This window comes from Micropterus dolomieu, linkage group LG13 (genome assembly GCF_021292245.1).
Source record: "Micropterus dolomieu isolate WLL.071019.BEF.003 ecotype Adirondacks linkage group LG13, ASM2129224v1, whole genome shotgun sequence".
Lineage (NCBI taxonomy): Eukaryota > Metazoa > Chordata > Actinopteri > Centrarchiformes > Centrarchidae > Micropterus > Micropterus dolomieu.
This window is the reverse complement of record NC_060162.1, coordinates 11658339-11678432: the sequence shown is the minus strand read 5'-3', so window position 1 is coordinate 11678432 and position 20094 is coordinate 11658339. Positions and strand designations below refer to the sequence as shown.

General features: G+C 40.7%; 1 protein-coding gene and 1 long non-coding RNA gene across 3 annotated transcripts in view; one reads left to right on the top strand and one right to left on the bottom strand.

Annotated features, from left to right (window-relative positions):
• Positions 1-20094, top strand: part of znf462 (zinc finger protein 462) — a 52338-nt gene that overhangs the window by 21520 nt on the left and 10724 nt on the right. For both annotated transcript variants that reach the window (XM_046066356.1, XM_046066355.1), the window contains exons 2-9: positions 2943-3193; positions 3425-8649; positions 9328-9462; positions 11314-11735; positions 13503-13621; positions 15642-15839; positions 18495-18750; positions 19191-19330. In XM_046066356.1, coding sequence (XP_045922312.1) covers positions 2983-3193; positions 3425-8649; positions 9328-9462; positions 11314-11735; positions 13503-13621; positions 15642-15839; positions 18495-18750; positions 19191-19330 — 6706 coding nt within the window. In that variant the 5' untranslated portion in view covers positions 2943-2982. The remainder of the gene's footprint in view (positions 1-2942; positions 3194-3424; positions 8650-9327; positions 9463-11313; positions 11736-13502; positions 13622-15641; positions 15840-18494; positions 18751-19190; positions 19331-20094) is intronic.
• On the bottom strand, positions 719-19415 carry LOC123981498. The gene is made up of 4 exons (XR_006827779.1): positions 19197-19415; positions 18506-18744; positions 1121-1219; positions 719-928 (listed from the first exon to the last, which is right to left on the bottom strand). It is a non-coding gene; the product is annotated as an uncharacterized LOC123981498 (long non-coding RNA).

Genomic DNA, 20094 nt, shown 5'->3' with positions numbered 1-20094 from the left:
ATGGAGTCTGGTGTGACGGTTACGATATAGTGATTTCTGGTTAAACAAAAAAAGACCTTTAAAAAAGAGTACGGGATCTCAATCTTTAGGGATTATTTCCACAGTGTTGTCAGACACTTGTAATAACAATCTGAGCATGTCAGTGGCAAAAATAAGCACTTTAATGGATGTACTTTGACAACGTGCAATTGCCCGCAAACTGCAGTGTGCTCGCTCAATACTGGAGCAATTAAAAAAAATGTTTGCTAATTAGTCACATACAAAAACATGGTTTTGGTGAAAAATACTTAACTTACACTTTAAGTATTAAACCTATGCCAGTTCAAAAACTTTAGACATTAAAAGACAAAGCTATTTAGAGTACTACACTAATAGGCAGTTAAAAAAGGTTAATCATTGACACAGCAGAACCAGATATATCTTCTATTTTTTTTTTTTCACACATTCTTGTGCAGCTCTCTCTGGAACCACAAAATACTGTGTATAACTTTTCTATATAAATTTAATTTATTATTATTATTATTATTCCACCACAGTTCCACCTTAAAGCCGAGGATGGGAATTTATTTTAGAAGCATTTTGTTATATTTGTTGAAATTCTCTCTGACACAAAAATGAAAAAATATCAGTTCGTTCTGTCCAAATAAAAGGCCCAAACAAGTGTTGCTTATGGTAGTGTTATAGAATCATACAGTTTATTTATTATTTTATCCTCAACTTTATTTTTGTTTCTTTGGGTATTACAGCCATTGATGAAACATCCTCATCCTCTGTTTGAAAATGAAAGTTGTGTTTCTGGGGTGTCAGAATGGACCATAATGTGTCCAGCATAACCGTGATGTCCTCAGTTTGAGTTGAGCCGGGGACCTTTTGTTATCCAATTCTTTTCTCTCTCTTTTCAAGTTTCCAGTTACTCCACGTTGTCAAGCTGTACAGTAAAAAAAAAACAAAAAAACATATTTTAACATACCAAAAGGTTTATTAAATTGTTTGGCACAAAAAAGTTGTTGCATACGAAGGCTTCTGTCCTGGTCGTTTTTAATGGTTACAAATGGAACTAGCATGCAGTGTACACACTGTGTGCGTGTGAATGTGTGTGTGTGCTGATTTGTGTACATACCCTAGTGTTTGCACAACTTTCCATGTGTAAACTTCATTGTTGTGTTAGTCTTGTATTTCAAGGTTTTTTTCTTTTTTTTTTCCATCTGACGTTGACATGCTGTGGTGGACAAAATAAAATAAACACCCAGCAATATCAATATAAAGGAAGTAATGAGGAGAATGGCCACCTGTGCATTTAGAAGCTATGTAATCCATCTTTAAATGTTGTCATTGAAGGCCTAGCTCTGCGTAGGTTTAAATATGTTTAAACCTGGAAGGTGTCCATTGCGTTTATGAAACCGATCTTAAACTTACATGATGGTTTGGGGATGTTATCATCCTAAAATACGAAAACATCATGAGAGGCCAATGTTTGTACCACAGGTTGCACTTGGTCCTGTAAAATGGCCTTATACTGTAAGGCCATTATACATCTGTAATGGCCTGTTAAGCATCGATTTGTTGACTTTCTTTAAGCTAGGTTACTTTTTGTTGATGCAGTTTGTTCGTCTTTAATATGTGGAGTTTTTGTGACTTATGCCAGCACTGACTATTTGATCTTTTGGATGCTTTTAAGTCTGGAGTAGTATCGTCCACCATTATTACTGCATTTAAAAGTTATGCAGTTTTCATGTGGTGTTATGGGTAACTTTGTCTAAAACATATCCAATACAATAATAGTTTGTTTTTTTAACGCCAAAGGAATGGCCTGCACCAGAGTATGCACTCATTGTCTTAAGCAAACATAACATGTTAAAAGACATTTGTAAATTTTTACTTTGATATATTCTACATTGTTGTGTTTAAAAGAAAGTGTGAAAAAATCACATTGATTGGGATTTGATTTGTAAGTCAACGAAACTGTGCCATATAACTATATAGCTTAGAATCAGTGTGAGCTACAAATCCTATTTGTGATATTATATGATTTTTGAAACAAAATGACACTTGATTAGAAAGTCATGATGAAAGAGCTGGATAATGATGGCCACATCATCAACATCAATTCTTTTGGCGAAGTCCAAATTGCAGAGAAGCCCAAAGACGTAAAGCCTTCATCTCTCAGTTGATTCATTCAATCTTATTTCAGAGCAGATACAATCTGATGGAATAGTCTGCTCTAAATACTGAGCTGTGGAGCTGCTCTCCAGCTGTTGCTTATCCCAAGGTAATAAAAATGGGACAAATCAGCCCATAATCCCTCCTCAGTCCCGCCATTGTTCTTGAAATTATGCTATGCTAAAAAATGGGACCTTCTTAGTATTCCGAGTAACATCAGCATCTGCTGAATTCTCCTCTTTGTCATGTTTTGTGAGACTTTCCATCAGAGTTTGTGGACAGCTCCGGGCATTTTAGTGATTGAAAATGTTCTCATTTTCATATGAATTTGTGACTTTCTATCCATGTGGTTTTGTCTTCATAATGAGACAACAGAAATGTGTTGCAGTTTTTTATAAATGAACAAATGTTTTTGTTTTTTTTAAGAATTTGTGCAATAACAAAACTCAATCATTTTAGTTTTGCATGATTTGTTTGTTTGGAATGTAGACCTATTTCAGTGAGATATTTCATTTAGACTCATAATGGTTTAGATGTTTTTATTTTGTTAAACTTTTGCAAACTTCAGATATTTTCACCTCATCACTCCTCATATTATTCAACATCATGGCAATCATAAAAAAAGAAATGCATCACAGTCACAGTGTACAATCCAGGAAACATGATTTTATAAATTACTTATCTTTCCAATCAGAACCTCTCGATTAGACATTTATTCTACCATGTACTAATTAGAAAATGCTGCATGTCCTCATGATTTTTCTCTCTCTTTTTCTTTGCAGGTTTCCCTGATTTTCCAGGGAGTGCTCCCTCTTTTTAGTGATGGAGGTATTGCAGTGTGATGGCTGTGACTTCCGTGCCGAGTCATATGATGACCTCAAGACCCACATTCAGGAAGTGCACACTGTTTTCCTGCAGCCTGCAGATGCCGATGAGTCTGACTCTCTGAAAGAGGAGGATGAAGATGAGGAGGAAGAGGAGGAATATGAGGATAAGGATGACAAGGATTACACGCCTCCTAAAGCTGGAATGAGTATGCCTACCACATTAATTCTGATGTTACAGTTAATATGTTGAGGATTAGGAAACAATTCTTTTTCTGTTTCAAAGAACTCTTCATAGCAGGATTGTATACTATTGAGGAGCATAAAAATGTATTGAATTGTAGCCGGTTTTATTGAAAGAAACAATAGAAAGTAATAAAAATAATGGCAGCAAAAATGTTAATGATTTGTTATGATTTCTCACATTCTCATTTCTTTAGGCCCCAACTCAACTGACAATTCCAACCAAACATCACAGAAGCAGACAGCTGACACCCACCTGCCGTTTTACCAGTGCAAGTTCTGTGTCCGTTACTTCAGATCAAAATCATTCTTAAGAAACCACACCAAAAAAGTGCATAATGTTGTAGAGGAAGATTCAGATCCAAGTATCTCCTCACAGACAGCAAAGCCACCCAGCTACACTGTTATAATGCACAATGACCATTCAAAAGTGTATTCCTGTCAGTACTGCACATACAAGTCTCCTCGCAAAGCAAGGATTATGAAACACCAACTAATGTATCATAACAAAGTTCCCTCAGAGGGCGCTGGAGAGCCTTCCGAATACGCTCAGACCGGAGAGGAATCTGACTTAGCCAGTGGGCTCATGAAGGGAACGTTCGCCTGCGAATGGTGTGAATATCAGACTGACCAGAAGGACAGCTGGACTAATCACGTGGTGAAGGAACACAGTGACAAGGTCAAGATAGTTTCCTGCATTGCGGAGCTGGATGGGGAGGCAAGTGCAAGCTCACCCAAACCACATTCTCCATCCGCCTCCCAAAGCCCGACTAAATCAAAGATGAGTTTCACTGATGTTTGTGGAAAGGAAGAGTCGGTAGGAAAGACAGCAGAAAACACGGGGGAGTCAGTCCCAGAGATCTCGTCCTTCCAGTATGCGCAGATTAGTGCAGTAACACCCAACAGCACAGGTTCCTCCATTTTGTCCAAGAGGTTTGCTTCATCTGATGTCTCCAACAGTGTCATAGAGATGGATGGCAACTTAGTCAATGAGGAAGACTCTAGGAGCAGCTTAGAGGATGATGATGACGAAGAGTTGGGCGACACAGATGATCCCTGCTATACTGGGACCCTGTCAGCAGATGCAAAGCAGCTTTTAACTGATGAGGATAATAAATTACTGGAGACTAAAGGAATACCATTTAGAAAGTACATGAACCGATTTCAGTGCCCCTTCTGCTCCTTCCTCACCATGCACCGGCGGAGCATCTCCCGCCACATTGAAAACATTCACCTTTCTGGTAAAACCACGGTGTACAAATGCGATGAATGCCCGTTTATTTGCACCAGCCCTCTCAAGCTAGGCACGCACAAACAGAGCCACAATTCCTCAGATTTAGATACCTTGGACCTAACAAATGATAGCCCAGAACCTCAGAATGACAATGTTGCAGAGCCAGTTAATGGGGGCAATGTAAGCTCGAAAGTCAATGGAAAAAAGATAACCAGCACATCGAACGACCAGCAGAACCCTCATCGCTGCACACTCTGCAGCTTCTCTACCACTACCCTGAAAGGCCTGAGGGTTCACCAGCAACATAAGCATTCCTACTGTGATGACCTAGATCCCACTGTCTTTGACAGCCAGCTGACTGACCAGCCAGACTCTGAAGTGGACGCTTCTCCAATCTTTCTGCAAAAAACCCAGACCTCCATTTTAGGACTTGCCACCAAAAAGCCCTTAGTAACAGGGAAAAGAGCCAGGAAGTCCATTAATGACTTGCCTTTGGATTTGTCCTCGGTTAAGAAGAGAACTAGAATTGATGAAATTGCCAGTAACCTTCAAAGTAAGATAAGCCAAAGCCAACAGGACATGATCATAAACCTAGATGACATGGATGATGATGATGCAGGAGAAAATCACGCCAATGCTGATAAAGAGGGTAGAAACCATGACAATAAAAACTTCACTTACAACACACAACAGCTTCATGCAAGAGAATCAATGATCTCCCATGAGGGAGGCAGAATAGGGAAAAGAAAGAGCAACCCTAAGTCAAAACCTAGAAACATTCCTATATCACTGACTCTCTCAGATGATAGTGAAAACATCTCTGCTGATCCCAGTGACAGTACTATCCAAGACAACGCTGATTATTCAGAGGAACCAGGGACTGCACGTTTCTACTGTAAACACTGTGATTACCACAACAAATCAGCTCGTAGCGTCAGCACCCATTACCAGAGGATGCACCCTTACATCAAGTTCAGCTTTAAGTACATCCTGGACCCGGAGGACCAGAGTGCAGTCTTCCGCTGCTTAGAGTGCTACATTGAATACACAAATTACAATGATCTACACCAACATTACATGGATCACCACCCTGAAGCAAGCAATGTGCTCAACTTCAACCAACCAAATCTGGTATACATGTGCCGCTTTTGTTCGTACACAAGCCCTAATGTCAGGAGCCTAATGCCCCATTACCAAAGAATGCACCCTACAGTGAAAATCAACAATGCTATGATCTTCTCCAGCTATGTCGTGGAGCAGTCCCACAAAACAGGTGAATCACAAACCCTGAGGGAAATATTAAACTCTGGCCCGAAGAATTTTAACTCAGCAACATCAACTCCCAGGTCCTCCTCCAGCCCAGTGCCGAAAACTGTCTCAAAGACCCCTGAAGCCAGTGCTGAGACCGACCCTCTCAAAGAATCCATGGGTGGCAATGTTGTTGTCTATGATTGTGATGTGTGTTCTTTTGCTAGCCCCAACATGCACTCTGTTTTGGTCCACTATCAGAAGAAACACCCAGAGCAAAAGGCGTCTTATTTCCGCATACAGAAAACCATGAAGGTCATCTCAGTGGATCAATCACAGTCAGTTGCAAACTCCTCATATAATCTCAGCATGGCTACGCCTCCAAAACAATCAAGTGCAGCAGTGTATGGATCAGATGAAGAAATGTACTACTGTAAACATTGCGTGTACAGCAACAGATCTGTTGTTGGTGTGTTGGTTCATTATCAAAAGAGACATCCAGAAGTAAAAGTGACAGCAAAATATATCAAACATGGTGCTCCCACCCCTGGTTTGATGAAATTAATGGATGAATTGCAAATTGCAGCTCCCAAACAATTTTTGAAGCAGTTTCAAAATAACGGTCATGATGGATCTAACAACTCAAGCCCTAAACCAGGAAGTGGTGAGAAAGGTGAGGATGAGCTGTTCTTTTGTCAGCACTGTGATTATGGCAACCGCACTGTAAAAGGAGTGCTTATTCATTACCAGAAGAAGCATAGGGAAACCAAGGCAAATGCTGACCTTGTACGTCGTCACACTGCTGTTGTCCGGAGTCAACGTGAGCGTGCACAGATGGTTCAGTCAGGCAGTGTCTCTTCTGCCATGATCCCAGCCCCTCCGGACCCTGAAAACGCTACGTCCCTGCGCTCCCTCAAGTGCAGACACTGTTCTTACACATCTCCTTACGTGTATGCCCTTAAGAAGCATCTGAAGAAAGAGCACCCCACTGTGAAAGCCACAGCCATGACCATTTTACACTGGGCTTACCAAGATGGCATTCTGGAAGCTGGATACCACTGCGAGTGGTGCATTTACTCCCACGCTGAACCCCAAGGCCTGCTGCTCCATTACCAAAGACGCCATCCTGAGCACAATGTCGATTACACATATATGGCCAGCAAGCTATGGGCTGGTCCGGAGACTACCCAACAAGGGGGCAATATGGAAACCAAACATTACAAATGCAGGGACTGTGCCTTTGAGGCTTGTACAATATGGGACATCACTAGTCACTATCAGGCAGTTCACCCCTGGGCCATTAAAGGGGATGAATCTGTGCTTTTAGATATCATCAAAGGAAATGGCTCAGCTGAAAAGATCCACCAGCAGGTTACCAAAGAGCCTGCGTCTTTCACTTGCCAGTCTGTTGAAGATGATGGAGCACTGGTCAATGCCACCCCACCTCAAGAAAACAATCCCCATCCTCCCCACCCACGTCTTTCCATCTCTAACAATCCTTATCAGTGTACTGTATGTCTGTCAGAGTACAACAGCCTCCATGGCCTCCTCACTCACTATGGAAAGAAGCACCCAGGCATGAAAGTAAAAGCTGCAGATTTTGCACAGGAAGCAGACATCAACCCCAGTTCTGTTTATAAATGTCGTCACTGTCCGTATGTAAACTCTCGAATCCATGGTGTCCTAACTCACTATCAGAAGAGACACCCGTTAGTGAAAGTCACTGCAGAAGACTTTGCAGATGATATAGAGCAAATCACTGACGTAAATGAAGGAGATGACAAGTGCAAAACTCAAAGGCAGGGTTATGGCGCCTACAGATGCAAAATGTGCCCGTACACGCATGGGACACTGGAGAAACTGAAAATCCATTATGAGAAATATCATAATCAGTCGGCCTCTGTTATGTTCACTCCCTCAATGACAAATTTTTCTCCCAGTAAAGAAACAGAGCCAGTGGCAGAATGCAGTGCTGGTAATATATCAAGCGCAGCTAAAGTCCAGGAGGTCAGTGAATTGGACCTTGCCCTCTCCCAGTTACCCATCAATAAGACAGAGAAACATGCCGTATTCAAGTGTCAGCTCTGCAAATACTTCTGCTCCACCAGGAAAGGCATCGCTCGCCACTACCGTATCAAACACAACAATGTTCGTGCTCAGCCAGAGGGTAAAAACAATGTCTTCAAATGTGCTCTGTGTTCATACACAAACCCTATACGCAAAGGCCTAGCAGCACACTACCAGAAGCGGCATGATATTGATGCATATTATACCCATTGTCTGGCTGCTTCCAAGACTATGAGCGATAAGCCTAACAAAGTGATAGCACCCGTGCCATCAGAAGGGGACAATTCAGAAATGAGTGAAGACTTGCGTTTGGCTGTGGAGAGACGCAGGTGTTCTCTTTGCGGCTTCCAGGCCTTCAGCAGGAAAAGCATTGTCTCACACTATATTAAACGGCACCCAGGTGTCTTCCCCAAGAAGCAGCATTCTAGCAAGCTTGGTCGCTACTTTACTGTTATCTATGCCAAAGAACCAGAGAAGATTGCTGTCAGTGCAATGGCAGAGGAAGACAAGGAAGTGCTGGAGGTTCCGCTTGAAAACGAGCAGGAAAGAGAAGTTGAATGGCTGCCATTCAAGTGTCTAAAATGCTTCCGATTGTCCTTCAGCACAGGCGAGCTGCTCTCTATGCACTACAACGACCACCACAGCAATGACTTGAAGAGGGACTTTGTGGTATCGCCCGGTCCTGGGGATGAGGATTCTGAGTTGTACCAGTGTTCTCACTGTGAGTTGAAGTTCCAGGCACTCCCAATTCTGGCCAAACATCTATTGAACCACAATGAGGAGTTTCAGAAGAGGGCCATGCGGCAGGAGAGGAGGAGGCAGCTTCACAGTAAACAGAAAGCCGCAGAACTACCTGAGACCAGGCCCGAGAAGGTGAGCGGAGATACACATCTCTTTTAAACCTTGTAAATCAAAGAATAAAACCGGCATTTTTACCATTAATATCTGAGAGCATACTGTCTTCTGATGCTGTAATCACAAGCTGCTACTTTGTATCTTACTGTAATTTGTTCCTTAACTTGTGGACGTCATGGACTCCCATGGTTTGTAAATGGAAAACAGCTCAGAGAGACATAATGCATCACTGATAGTTGTTAATTGATCACAGTATGACTTTATAATCCAAAGCATTGCACTTGTACCCAAAGTAGTCCTTTATTTAGTCCTGATAATTATGTGTTTCGAATTGTCCCTTCACTGTTACCAGGATTATATAATTGTTTGATAATTAGCTTCATAATAAAATCATTAAAAAACCACTGATCTCATGTAATGTATAACTGGGAACAGTGTCAGGCTCTGACTTCATGGAGAAAATGTAAATCCCATAGAGAAGAAAAAGTATCTTCTGACTGTGGTAAATACATCTGCTGGTTTAGATTCATAGGCATTAATGGCACTACGTAAATTAGACTGTTACTGTCTTTAAAAGGTTAAATAATGCAATTTAAAATGAACATCTTTATTACAAATCTATTTCAAATACAATACAAAAGAAAACAAATACTGTGAATAAAATGGTTCTTTTGGTCATTGTTTTTCTGTGAACAGGAAAGCCCTGTAAATAAAGCTCCCATAGGATTCAGGTGTAACTTCTGCATCGAAGTGCACCCCACCCTTCGAGCCATCTGCAACCACCTTAGGAAGCATGTACAGTATGGAGAGGTCAAAGAGGGACATGTCAAGGTAAATGGAGATTTATTTCCCCAGTGTGGGATCAATAAAGTCCATTTTATCGTATCTCATTATTTACTCCAGTGATATTGTATATTCTTAAACAAGAGTTTATTTTCTTGAACAATAGTTGAGGCCCACTTTGTCTGTCCCCTGTGTTTCCGTCTTGTAATCTAACTCTCATCCTCCTAGCTCTGCAGTGATCTGTTTTACTGGACTTTTTGGTTCTCTTTTCCATTTTGTTTATTACTGATGGAGGCTTCTGGGTAGACAGTCTGTCAGCTTCCCCCAGAGAAAACAAGCAATGCTGTCCCATTGCAGTGGAGGGGGGAGGAGTGGAGGACAGAGTGGTGAGCCATAACTTTTAGGGCAGTGGCGGGTAACCATTCAAACATTAGTATTCCACTGAGGCTGCCAGTCAGGGGAACAGGCCTAAGGATCCAACGCCTCACCCAAATGGAGGCCTGGTTCTTCCGTCACACACCCAGTCTGTCTTTTATGTATTTAAAATTAGATGTTTTAAGGGCCACTGAGAGTGATATGGTGTAGTATGTATGTAAGTATTCACTTTAACAACTGAGGTCTTATATTAGTATTATTATTAATATTATTAATATTAGACTTTGACTTAACCAGTACAACTAATGATGCTTACCCTGCCAGGGTTATTGGTTAACTGCAAGCATTTATGTCCTACAACACAATGAACATGTACAACATGTCTACCAGATGGAATTTACTGTATGTTTCACACATTGCAGAGGGTAAAAATGAATGTTGCTTTTTATGGTATAATAAATACAGTTTCAATTCTAGAACTGCAATGGTTTCTTATAGAGTTGGATGAAGAACAGGCTGACAGTGCAGTCAGGGCAGACTGGATGGCAAGGTTGGGCCTGTGGATGCCACATCTTATTTATGGCTGCATGAAGTGCAGGGTCAGGTCCTTCCACAGAAAGAATGAGCTTCCTCAGGGCAATAAAAAAGTCACGGTGATTGTCTGTCCACTTGTGACGACTACAAAAACCAGCCTGCACTCCAGCAAATGGAGGTTGAAGAAATAGATGGAGAGGTTTTCTTTCGCAGTTGGTGTTGTGGGTAGATTTGTGAATGTGCGAGGTCTTCTGTGTTAGCAGTTTTGTTTTTGAGCTTTGTATCATTGCATGATGATTTAGCATGAGCATCAACTAGTAACGAAAAAGGTCTAATAGCCAAATTGACAAAGTTTATTGATCACTCAGAATAAATGTTTGAAGTTTGGTATAAAGATAGGACTGGGTGCATATTGTGATTTATTTTGTTAAGAAGAATTTCATTTATTCTTATTCTTAAAATTTTAGTTTTTGGAAAGTGCTACAAAGTCAATATGAACGAAGAATGGCACGTCAGTATATACTGGTGCACTACAGAGTTTCAGGTCATGCTCTCATATGTGCTTGCACAGCAGCTTGAAGTATTTTGGCTGTTCCTAACAAGTATGTCAGGAAAACGTGTTGCATAGAAAGTCTTTCAAGTCAGTGATTGTTGGTCTTCCAATAGACCATTGGCATTGCATAACATAAATGTATTTCACTGACAATACAGAGTGTAGGTGAAGGAGCTGTAACTGAAAAAGATTGCGCTGATACAGCATGGACAGAACCAGAGGTGTTAGACATATGCTTACAGCAACTGTTGCTTATCTGCTGTTAACATGATTTGCCTGATGTGGTAAAAAGGGGTGCCAGACTCTTATATGATACTTGAGTAAACAGCAATTTTTGTTATTGCAGTGTTGTGCATATGCATAACGAAAAGGCTTTGACAGACAAAACCAACAGGCACAGAAAGGTTACTGAAGATATTCTCTTCTTTGTTTTGCAGCAGGAAGTCAGTGAAGTCCCCCTTACCCTGCCTTCAGAGACCCTAACTAATGGCGACCTGGAGGGGGATGAAGCAGCTGAAGCCCATGGCCTCGAGAGACCTGCAGCTACAATGATGGGTTCACCCTCAGTTTCCACAGCCTCTGGTGGTGTTGCTGTTGCTGTTACCACAGAGACACTGGAACCAGAAACGCACGCTGCTGAAGAAAGGGCAGCGGCCCTCGTGCCCGCAGCGGGGTCAGAGGACCAACTGAAGCAGCGATTAACAGCAGGGGGTCACCCATGTGCCCAGTGCGACCGAGTCTTCATGTCCATGCAGGGACTGAGGTCCCATGAGAGGAGCCACTCAGCCATGGCACTGTTCAGCAGAGAAGACAAATACAGCTGCCAGTACTGCCAGTTTGTCTCACCCTTCAGACACAAGTGAGTAGGGAGGAGCAGGGTCCCTAATTGATACTTCTAACATTGTTTCTACAGTAGAGTCAACTATAGATAGGATGGATCTTATTATTTTTACCAGTGTTAATCTGTAGATCCTTTGATCATCCACATAATAGATAGGTATCAGCAGTCGCTCACTGAGCAGCTACTTTTTTGAAATCCAACAGAAGAGCAACTGGTGAATCTTTTTATAATGCAACCAAACAAAATGACCTCGCAATCTGATTTCAAAGCTGCCCATGGTGGCCATAATCTGCAGACAGAACAATTCTGAAAATGTTGTTTTATAAACGCAGTATTGAGGAACGATCATGGTCAGCTCTAACCTTTTGCCTTTCCTGTGTCTGCTTCACACAATAAAAGCCATCACGTGGTTTGCCAGTTGAAAACCTTTAATGTGAAGCAGCATCAGTAGGAAATGTTTGCTTAGCATTAGAATAACCCAATAGAGCAATGATATGGCTGTGGGAGGGGAACAGCAAACAGTAAGGCCGGTATTAATAATTAAATAAAAGTAATAATTAAAGATTACGTGCACACATCCTTTCCGGTGAATCCCTCATGCATGTGAATGCCGTGCGGGAATGGATGCGCCACAAACAATGAAAAAGACTATATTGGGAGGTAATTATACTGTAGAATAGGGTTTGATCCCGTGGAAATCTTAAGGATTACAACTTTCAAGTCTAATGATGTTCAAGGAAGGTTAAATCAAGGGCAACTGGACTTGGTTGACACTTGAAGATGTTTCACCTCCCATCAAAGAGGCTTTTTCAGAATTAAAGAAAAAGTTTGCCGTTGATTCTTGAATAACTTTGACCTAGGTGACTGAGAATCCTCACCGACAAGTCTAATGATCTGTCTTATCCTGCCAAGGTTGCTTCCATTTTGAGAGGTGTGACTTTTGGGGCTTATTGCCATCTATTAAAAGCCATGCAATAATGTGTTGTCAGTGATAGATAAATATACCCGCACCCTTTAAATTTGCCCAATATGTAGCACTGGTAGCAGTATGTTTTAAACTCTCACCCTCACAAGTCTTACACCAGCTGTTCTACAAATCAACAAGATGTTAAACTCATTTTGCACAGAGCACAATTTTAAACTTTTTTCTGTTTACCCTATCACAAACCCTTTGAATCTTCAATCTTGTCTAAGATTTTCTGCCTCCTAGGAGAGTTAAGACAAACATTACAGCGAGACAGACATTTTGGTAGTGTGATTTGTTTTATCCATCACAGAGACACAGAGCGAGAGGGAAAGAGAGAGTCTTCATCTCCTCTGAGCTCCCAGGTGTAATCCCTCTGTACTGTATGTGCCCTGACCCAGAAAGAAGCTGCATTCCCATGCCACCTAGGAGGCTGGCATTAAAAACACAGCCACCGTCCCCACAGGCACTCACGCACTCATTCCCACCAGGGGATTGTGGGTAGATGAGTTCACCCCACGGCTCCTTGTTCTGTAGTCACTGGAAATGTGCGGCTCTTGTTTGTGAGGTAAACAGAATTGAGCGCTTTAGATGCTGCTGAAAAACCATGCTGTTGAAATTATCAAAGTGGATGCTGTAGAGTAGAGCTCTCTCTCTCTCTCTCTTTTCCTGTACTCTATCCTTGTCGGTTTCTCTCTTTATCTGCTATCCTTTTGTCCTCATTTCATCTATTACTTATTTTTTTTTTTTTTTACATCTTTTATCCTCTTATCTCATATCCCTCCCTTCTTGTTTTTTTGTATATTCTGTCTCATCGCCAGTCTGGACAGGCATGTGCAGTCTCACCACGGCCACCACAAGCCCTTCAAGTGCAAACTCTGCCCCTTTAAATCTGCCTACGTGAGTCGCTTGAAGAGCCACCTGCATAAGGCACACACAGGTAAATACAGACACACACACAGACACACGCACACACATACATTAAATCACATCTTACAGCTGTATCCATGACTAACAAGGTATTCCCAAGCCAGAATAGCAGCCTCCTGCTTATATCTTCCACATAACAATGCTGTGCTTGAATTAGCTTATGCAGCACAATGCAACCAGTGGATTAGCTGGAGGAGCAGCTTCACCATTCACTGAGTACATTAGATACACCTAATTAAGCACATCCAAAAGAATCACATTTGCATTCAGATTTGAGCCTAAATAGCCCAGATGAATTTCTTGTTAATATTGTTTATTTGGGAAAATGGTTTGAAACCCTCAGCATGTTACAAAGGTGAAGGCACATCGGTGTCTTTAGTTACACTGAGTGATTCTTTGCTGTGATTGTTTTTTGTTTTCGAGGGAGCCAGACAGCAGACAAAGACATAGATATTCAAGGAAATGCTAAAAAGCACCACCTGAGCAATCAATATATGAGCAAAAGAAACAATCTTAAGTCTGGTAAGCTAGAAAAGTGCTCTCAACTGTCGGATTGGTGAGAACAAGAAACAGCAGAATAAATTAACAACTGCTCCAGATAATTGACACAAACCAATTTTGAGTTGCAATTACATTTGAAAGGTGGAGTTTTGTACACTTTGTGAAAACAATCAGCATTCAGTTTCATCATTGTGGATCAGTTCTTTATATGTGTGTCTTTGCTTACAGTCCAACCAGCAGAAGATATTTTGGATTGAATGTCTTAGCAGAAACCGTTCAATCACAAAGTAGTTTGTTATTAAACTACTTCTTGTAATAATGTTTGCTTTGGTTGTAATGGCGCCACTCCTCAGGATGCTACTTGCCTTAGGTTGTTAAGCATATATATCCAACAGCTACAGGAAGCAAAATGCTTTAAATGCATTTAAAACTCTACTAAAGTGTTTGCCAACACACAGTAGCCAAAACAACATCAGTACAGTGATTTGCTTGGCTCACCAACCTGAGCAAAACTTAACGTTGGCTCTGGGGTCAGTCTGACTCAACAGATGTGGACAGCTGAAATCTGCCCTCAATGGCCGACTTTTGCAATCTTCTCCATTCAGGTCTCCTTTGCCAGTTTCATTGAAAGACAACAAAACAAGCAGTAGAACTAGCTAGCGAGCTCCATGCTAATTATAAAAAATTTTTCAAAAGTTCCTGACTATGCGTGATACCTCTTTGTGTGTGTGTGTGTGTGTGTGTGTGTGTGTGTGTGTGTGTGTGTGTGTGTGTGTTAGGGCTGAACAATTAATTCAAATCAAAACATGTGTCCAAAAACCATTTTAATTTTAATATTGTCATGCTGCAGAGATGTCCTGGCCTACACATCATAATCTACAGACTTAAGAAAACATCTTTGTTTGGTACAGATCCTTGCAAAAATAACACCATAATCATTTAAATATGTTTTTCAATGAAAATGAGAATAATGATTATCATTAGAGAAAAATTATCATTCCTTTGAATCGCAAATCTTATTGCTATTGTAATATCAGTCACAATAATAGAACATAATAATTGCAATTAGATATTTTTTCAAAATTGTTCAGCCCGTGTGTGTGTGTGTGTGTGTGTGTGTGTGTGTGTGTGTGTGTGTGTGTGTGTGTGTGTGTGTGTTGTATGGGTGGGTAAAAGGTTATTTTATGTGGAGTATTGTATGTAAGTGTTTTCTATTTAATTTGTTTAATGTTGTATATGTTTACTGTGAAGCACATTGAGTTTACCTGTGTATGAAATGTACTATACAAATATAATTGACTTGACTAATTAGTCCAAGGGGAGCACTATGTGAGTACAAGATGACATATTTCTTACAGACTGGCTCTGAGGGGAATATCTTTGTTTGTGGGGGACGATGTGTTTATTATCACTATATTTAAAGAATCTTCAACCATGTACAAGTCTTTGAAAATCTTTGTCTGCCTTTGTTCAGTCAGTTTCATATAGTAGTCAAGTTGTTGACGTGATGATTTTGGATTTTCCTTCAGGTGAGCAGCACACATACAAGTGCTTGTCGTGCCCCTTCTCCTCTATGACCATCAGCCAGCTGAAGGAGCACTCTCTGAGAGACCATGGTGAGGCCCTGACCCTCCCCAAACTGCGGGCTGCTACCCAGGCTGCTCATGCCGCCCTCAGGCCCTCCCGGCCGGCCAGTAACACAGAGCAGACTCCAGTGGACCTGGATGGTATGAGATCCTGCATAATGTCGTTTTAATAAGATCATAGGATAGGCCTGTCACGCTAGATTTGGAAAATCTCAATTGAGCATCAAGGCAGAATCCATTGTAATACAAACACCCTTAAAACAGAGTTTCTTAGCTTTGGAGAAAAGGGCCCAAGTGGGGTTTGATGAAGAAATATATGTTAGAAATATGCCTACATCATTTTCTCTATATATCATTTATATGTATATATATGTATATCACTATATTAGGGCTGCAACTAACAATTACTTTCATTATTAGGATGTTTTTTCCTTCTGTTCTAGATAATCATGTGGTTCATAAAATACCAGAAAATAGTGAAAAATGCTCATTATAAATTTCCACTGTCAAGGAGATGTACTCGCATATCCATATTTAATTCGACCAACTTTTCAAAGCCCAGAGAGACTCACTTAACTGTCATTTTATGACAAAGGAAAGAATCAAATCCTCACATTTGAGAAGCTGGATCTAGCACATGTTTTGCGTTTTTGATTGAACAATGACTAAATCAATTAGCAAAATAGCAGATGAATTTTACTTTATCGATTAAATAACTACTCAAATTTAACTTCAGAGCTGTTTCATTCACATCCTAAACTTTAGGTGGTTTTTTGTTGTTTTTTTTTTTATACTATTAATGTAACACATTAGATTTGCTATAAATAGGGAAAATCAGCAGGCAGCATCAACAAGTCTGTGTCATAGTCCTTGGAAGGGTTGTGTACACAGATTGAATACATTTTATGAGAATTCAGGAGTTTGACTGCTGAGGTTTGACTACCTAAGCCTTCTTTTATGTTGATTATGACGCCTGTCATTACTGAATATTTTCTATCAGAGAAGTGCCTTCACTGTAGGGCGGTGTAGCAGCTAACTCCTTGATGTGATGCCGTGTTGTAGGTGTTTTAGTGGCTGAGCAGCCGCGGCTTTAGCTTGCAGACTGTTCTTGGCAGCAGCTGCCACCTTGCTGCTGGAGCTGTGGAATCTTCCCTGGAGCTGAAGCAGGGCAGCATTCCTCAGTGCTCCGACCACCACTGTCAGCTGTGCTCTACCAAGACAAGCGAAGCATTGAGAAAGAGCAGAGCTGACATATTGAATGTCTCTCCACTGTGCCAAACCAGCTACCTTCAGTTGAATGTCTAAAAGTCTGATATTTGTAGTGGAGGGTTTGTTTTAAAAGGTTAACATTTTATTGGCTCTGATTGATTGAATATAGCTGCAGTTTTTAACAGTTACACCTGCACCTGCCCTTTATATGTAAGAACGAAGCTCTTTGAGCACTTTTTGTATGCTGCATTAAGATCATCCTTAATAATTTTAAGGCATTTTCCTGTTCCACTGTCTTCAACTCCTCACAGAAGTATCCCACCTCTCGTTTATGCAATGTAATAGACGCATCACCACTTTATGACAGAATTTGCTTTCCATCTGCTGTCTCATCTCCATACATCTCCACAATGCAGAGAAGATATTAAAAGCATGAATCAACTGTGGCATTGTTTCATTCGTGTGAATTCCTCTGCCTCCTCTGCGAAAGTGAGAAATTGGTTCTCAAGCATTTTGTAAAGTAAAAGTTTAAAAGAGAAGTGTTTTTTCTTCCAGTCTTCCTCATACTCTTGAGTGCTGAATGAAGCATTTTTCACATGGATAGATATTCTATTAGTGTCACTGTGGTTTATTTATTGATGTGTTGGAGGCTCAAAGTAGGACGAGAAGATGAGCTTGCTCACTGATATTATAGACTCTTGAGAAAGGGAATGAGGAGGGAAAGAGGTAGGGGACAAACGATGACTGTCATAGTGATACTTCTGTATCTATGAGGGGGAGGGGACACAACTACATTCCAGATAGTCTTGTCTCATTTAGAGAGTAAAGGATCAACTGCTTATTAAATACTATGTATGTGTACAGAATATATGCACTTTGTTTTTGAAGAAATCAGATATAAATAGAAAGAGGACGCAGATGAATCTATTTGGAGAAGATAAATAATGTAGGTTAAACTCCATCCTGCTCAGTAAAGTTATCCATTGGAATAACATGAGTCTTAGATGTACAGTGACTCTTGTGGGTTGAAAACTAGTGCCCAAATCCTTGTGACATTAGCTGAAAAGATATTATTTTAATTCCAATCATGTGTTCATGTTAGATTGGTCTATGTTAGGAAACAGTCTTGAAAGAGGAATATACTAATATACAAATTTAAATGGAGCTTGTTTGACTACTTTATGTAGAGTTAGGTAGTTTAGTACAGTGCTTCTCAACCTAGGGGTGGGCCCTCCAAAGGCTGAAAAGATAAATCTGAGGGGTCATGAGATGATTAATGTTCTGCTACATAAATATGCACTCTTTTTTTCACTTCTCTAATCTTTGCTTTTTGTGAAATGTTTGAGAGTTTTGCCTCTGTGGGCCACCTGTTTAAGTTTAGAGGGGAAATGTATCTTTGTGGAACTGCTTGTGGAACATCTTAAATGTGCCCCAAGTAGACACTTCTTTTTTGTAAGTGGTCACAGGCCAAAAAGGTTGGAAAACGCTGGTTTAAACAGTGTGTTGTCTTTCATAAGCTGTTCCATATTAACACTGTTATAATAGAATAAACATCATGTTATCTCAATTTCTCTGACCCTCTCTCAGACCCATCATACCTGGAGCCAGCGGATGTTCGTCAGCAGCTTAGTCATTACCAGCTGGCCTCCCGCAGTCACATGTCTTCCAGCTCAACACCTGGTGGCTCAACAGTGGCTGACAATCGACCAGACGGCATCCTCACTTGTGAGTTCTGTGAGTTCAGCTCTGGATACATGCAGAGCTTGCGTCGGCACTACAGGGACCGCCATGGTGGCAAGAAGCTCTTCAAGTGCAAAGACTGTTCCTTTTTCACCTGCTACAAGTAAGGAAAGACAGCTTGACAGGGATATACAATATGACTGTTGTATGCTATATGCTAAATATGCAATATAAGTATAAAAGTTTATGCAAAGTATATATGTATATTAATGTAAAGTATTAGAAACACACATTTAACTGTACATATACTAGATAGACCAGCACTGAATACATTCTCTCAATATGTCTGTGAAGGTTCTCAGTCATCCAGGTCATAGTTACCCAAGGAAGGTTAAAATTAAGGGCAATTGGACTTGGTTAAAGATACTCAAAACACATTTTATCCCTCATCCGAGAGACTTCAGACAGTTAGAACTGACGATGTCTCTCGAATGAGGGACGAAACGCTTTCGAGTATCTTCAACCAAGTCCAAGTCCTTGTATTTAACCTTCTTTGGAATCTCTCAATAGTGATCCTTTTTTCTGTCTCTGAATCAATCTCAGGAATACCTTCACCATGCATGTGGAGGCTGGTCACAACAACAATGCACCTGACGACTTCCCTAAAGACCTGCGCTGCCCTCTCTGCCTCTACCACACCAAACACAAGAGCAATATGATTGACCACATTGTCCTGCACAGAGGTACAACTAGGGACATATTGAACTCCACTTTTAAAAGAATAGTACGACATTTTGGGAAATGCGCTTATTTGCTTTCCTGCTGAGAGGTAAATAAGATGCAGCAAGATGGAAATAACCACTTCTGCTATGTAGAGACTGTGCAATGACTTCCTGGAGTCTCCGCTGGTTGCCTGGCAACCTCACAGTAATGACAAGACCAGGAAGTCACTTTACTCAGCCAAAAAAATAGTCCGGCACATTATGCTGTGTTCACACAATGTTGGTAGAATGTGAGATAAAAGGGAAACCTCCTGTTATTCCCACTGTGTTTCATGATTATTCCAAGATGGTTACCCCAACTGCTTGTCTGCCATATAAATAAACTGACTACTTCTACAGTGTAACATATTTGTAGCAGTTTGTTAAAAAGTGAGACCAGATACAAACTGTGTATAGCTTCTCTTTAATTATCAGACTTGATTGTGTTTAGATGTAACAGCCAGTGATGGTGCTATGTTGGCTGGTTTAGTTCTTTTCACCAAGGGGAGGTACTCAGAGTTACAAGTTGCAGGCTGATGTGAACGTTTTTTTGCCACTCTACAGCTAATCATTACGGTTTACCTCTCATAAAATCACAACTTTTTCATTTTTACAGTTTGCATGGATTATTTAAATGAGATACAATGTGTTAGTGAGCTTTAGAGGTTCGGGTTTACTTTTTAACAGAGCCAGGCTAACTGTTTTCAGTCTTTGTGCTAAGCTAACTGTCTCCTGGCTCCAACATC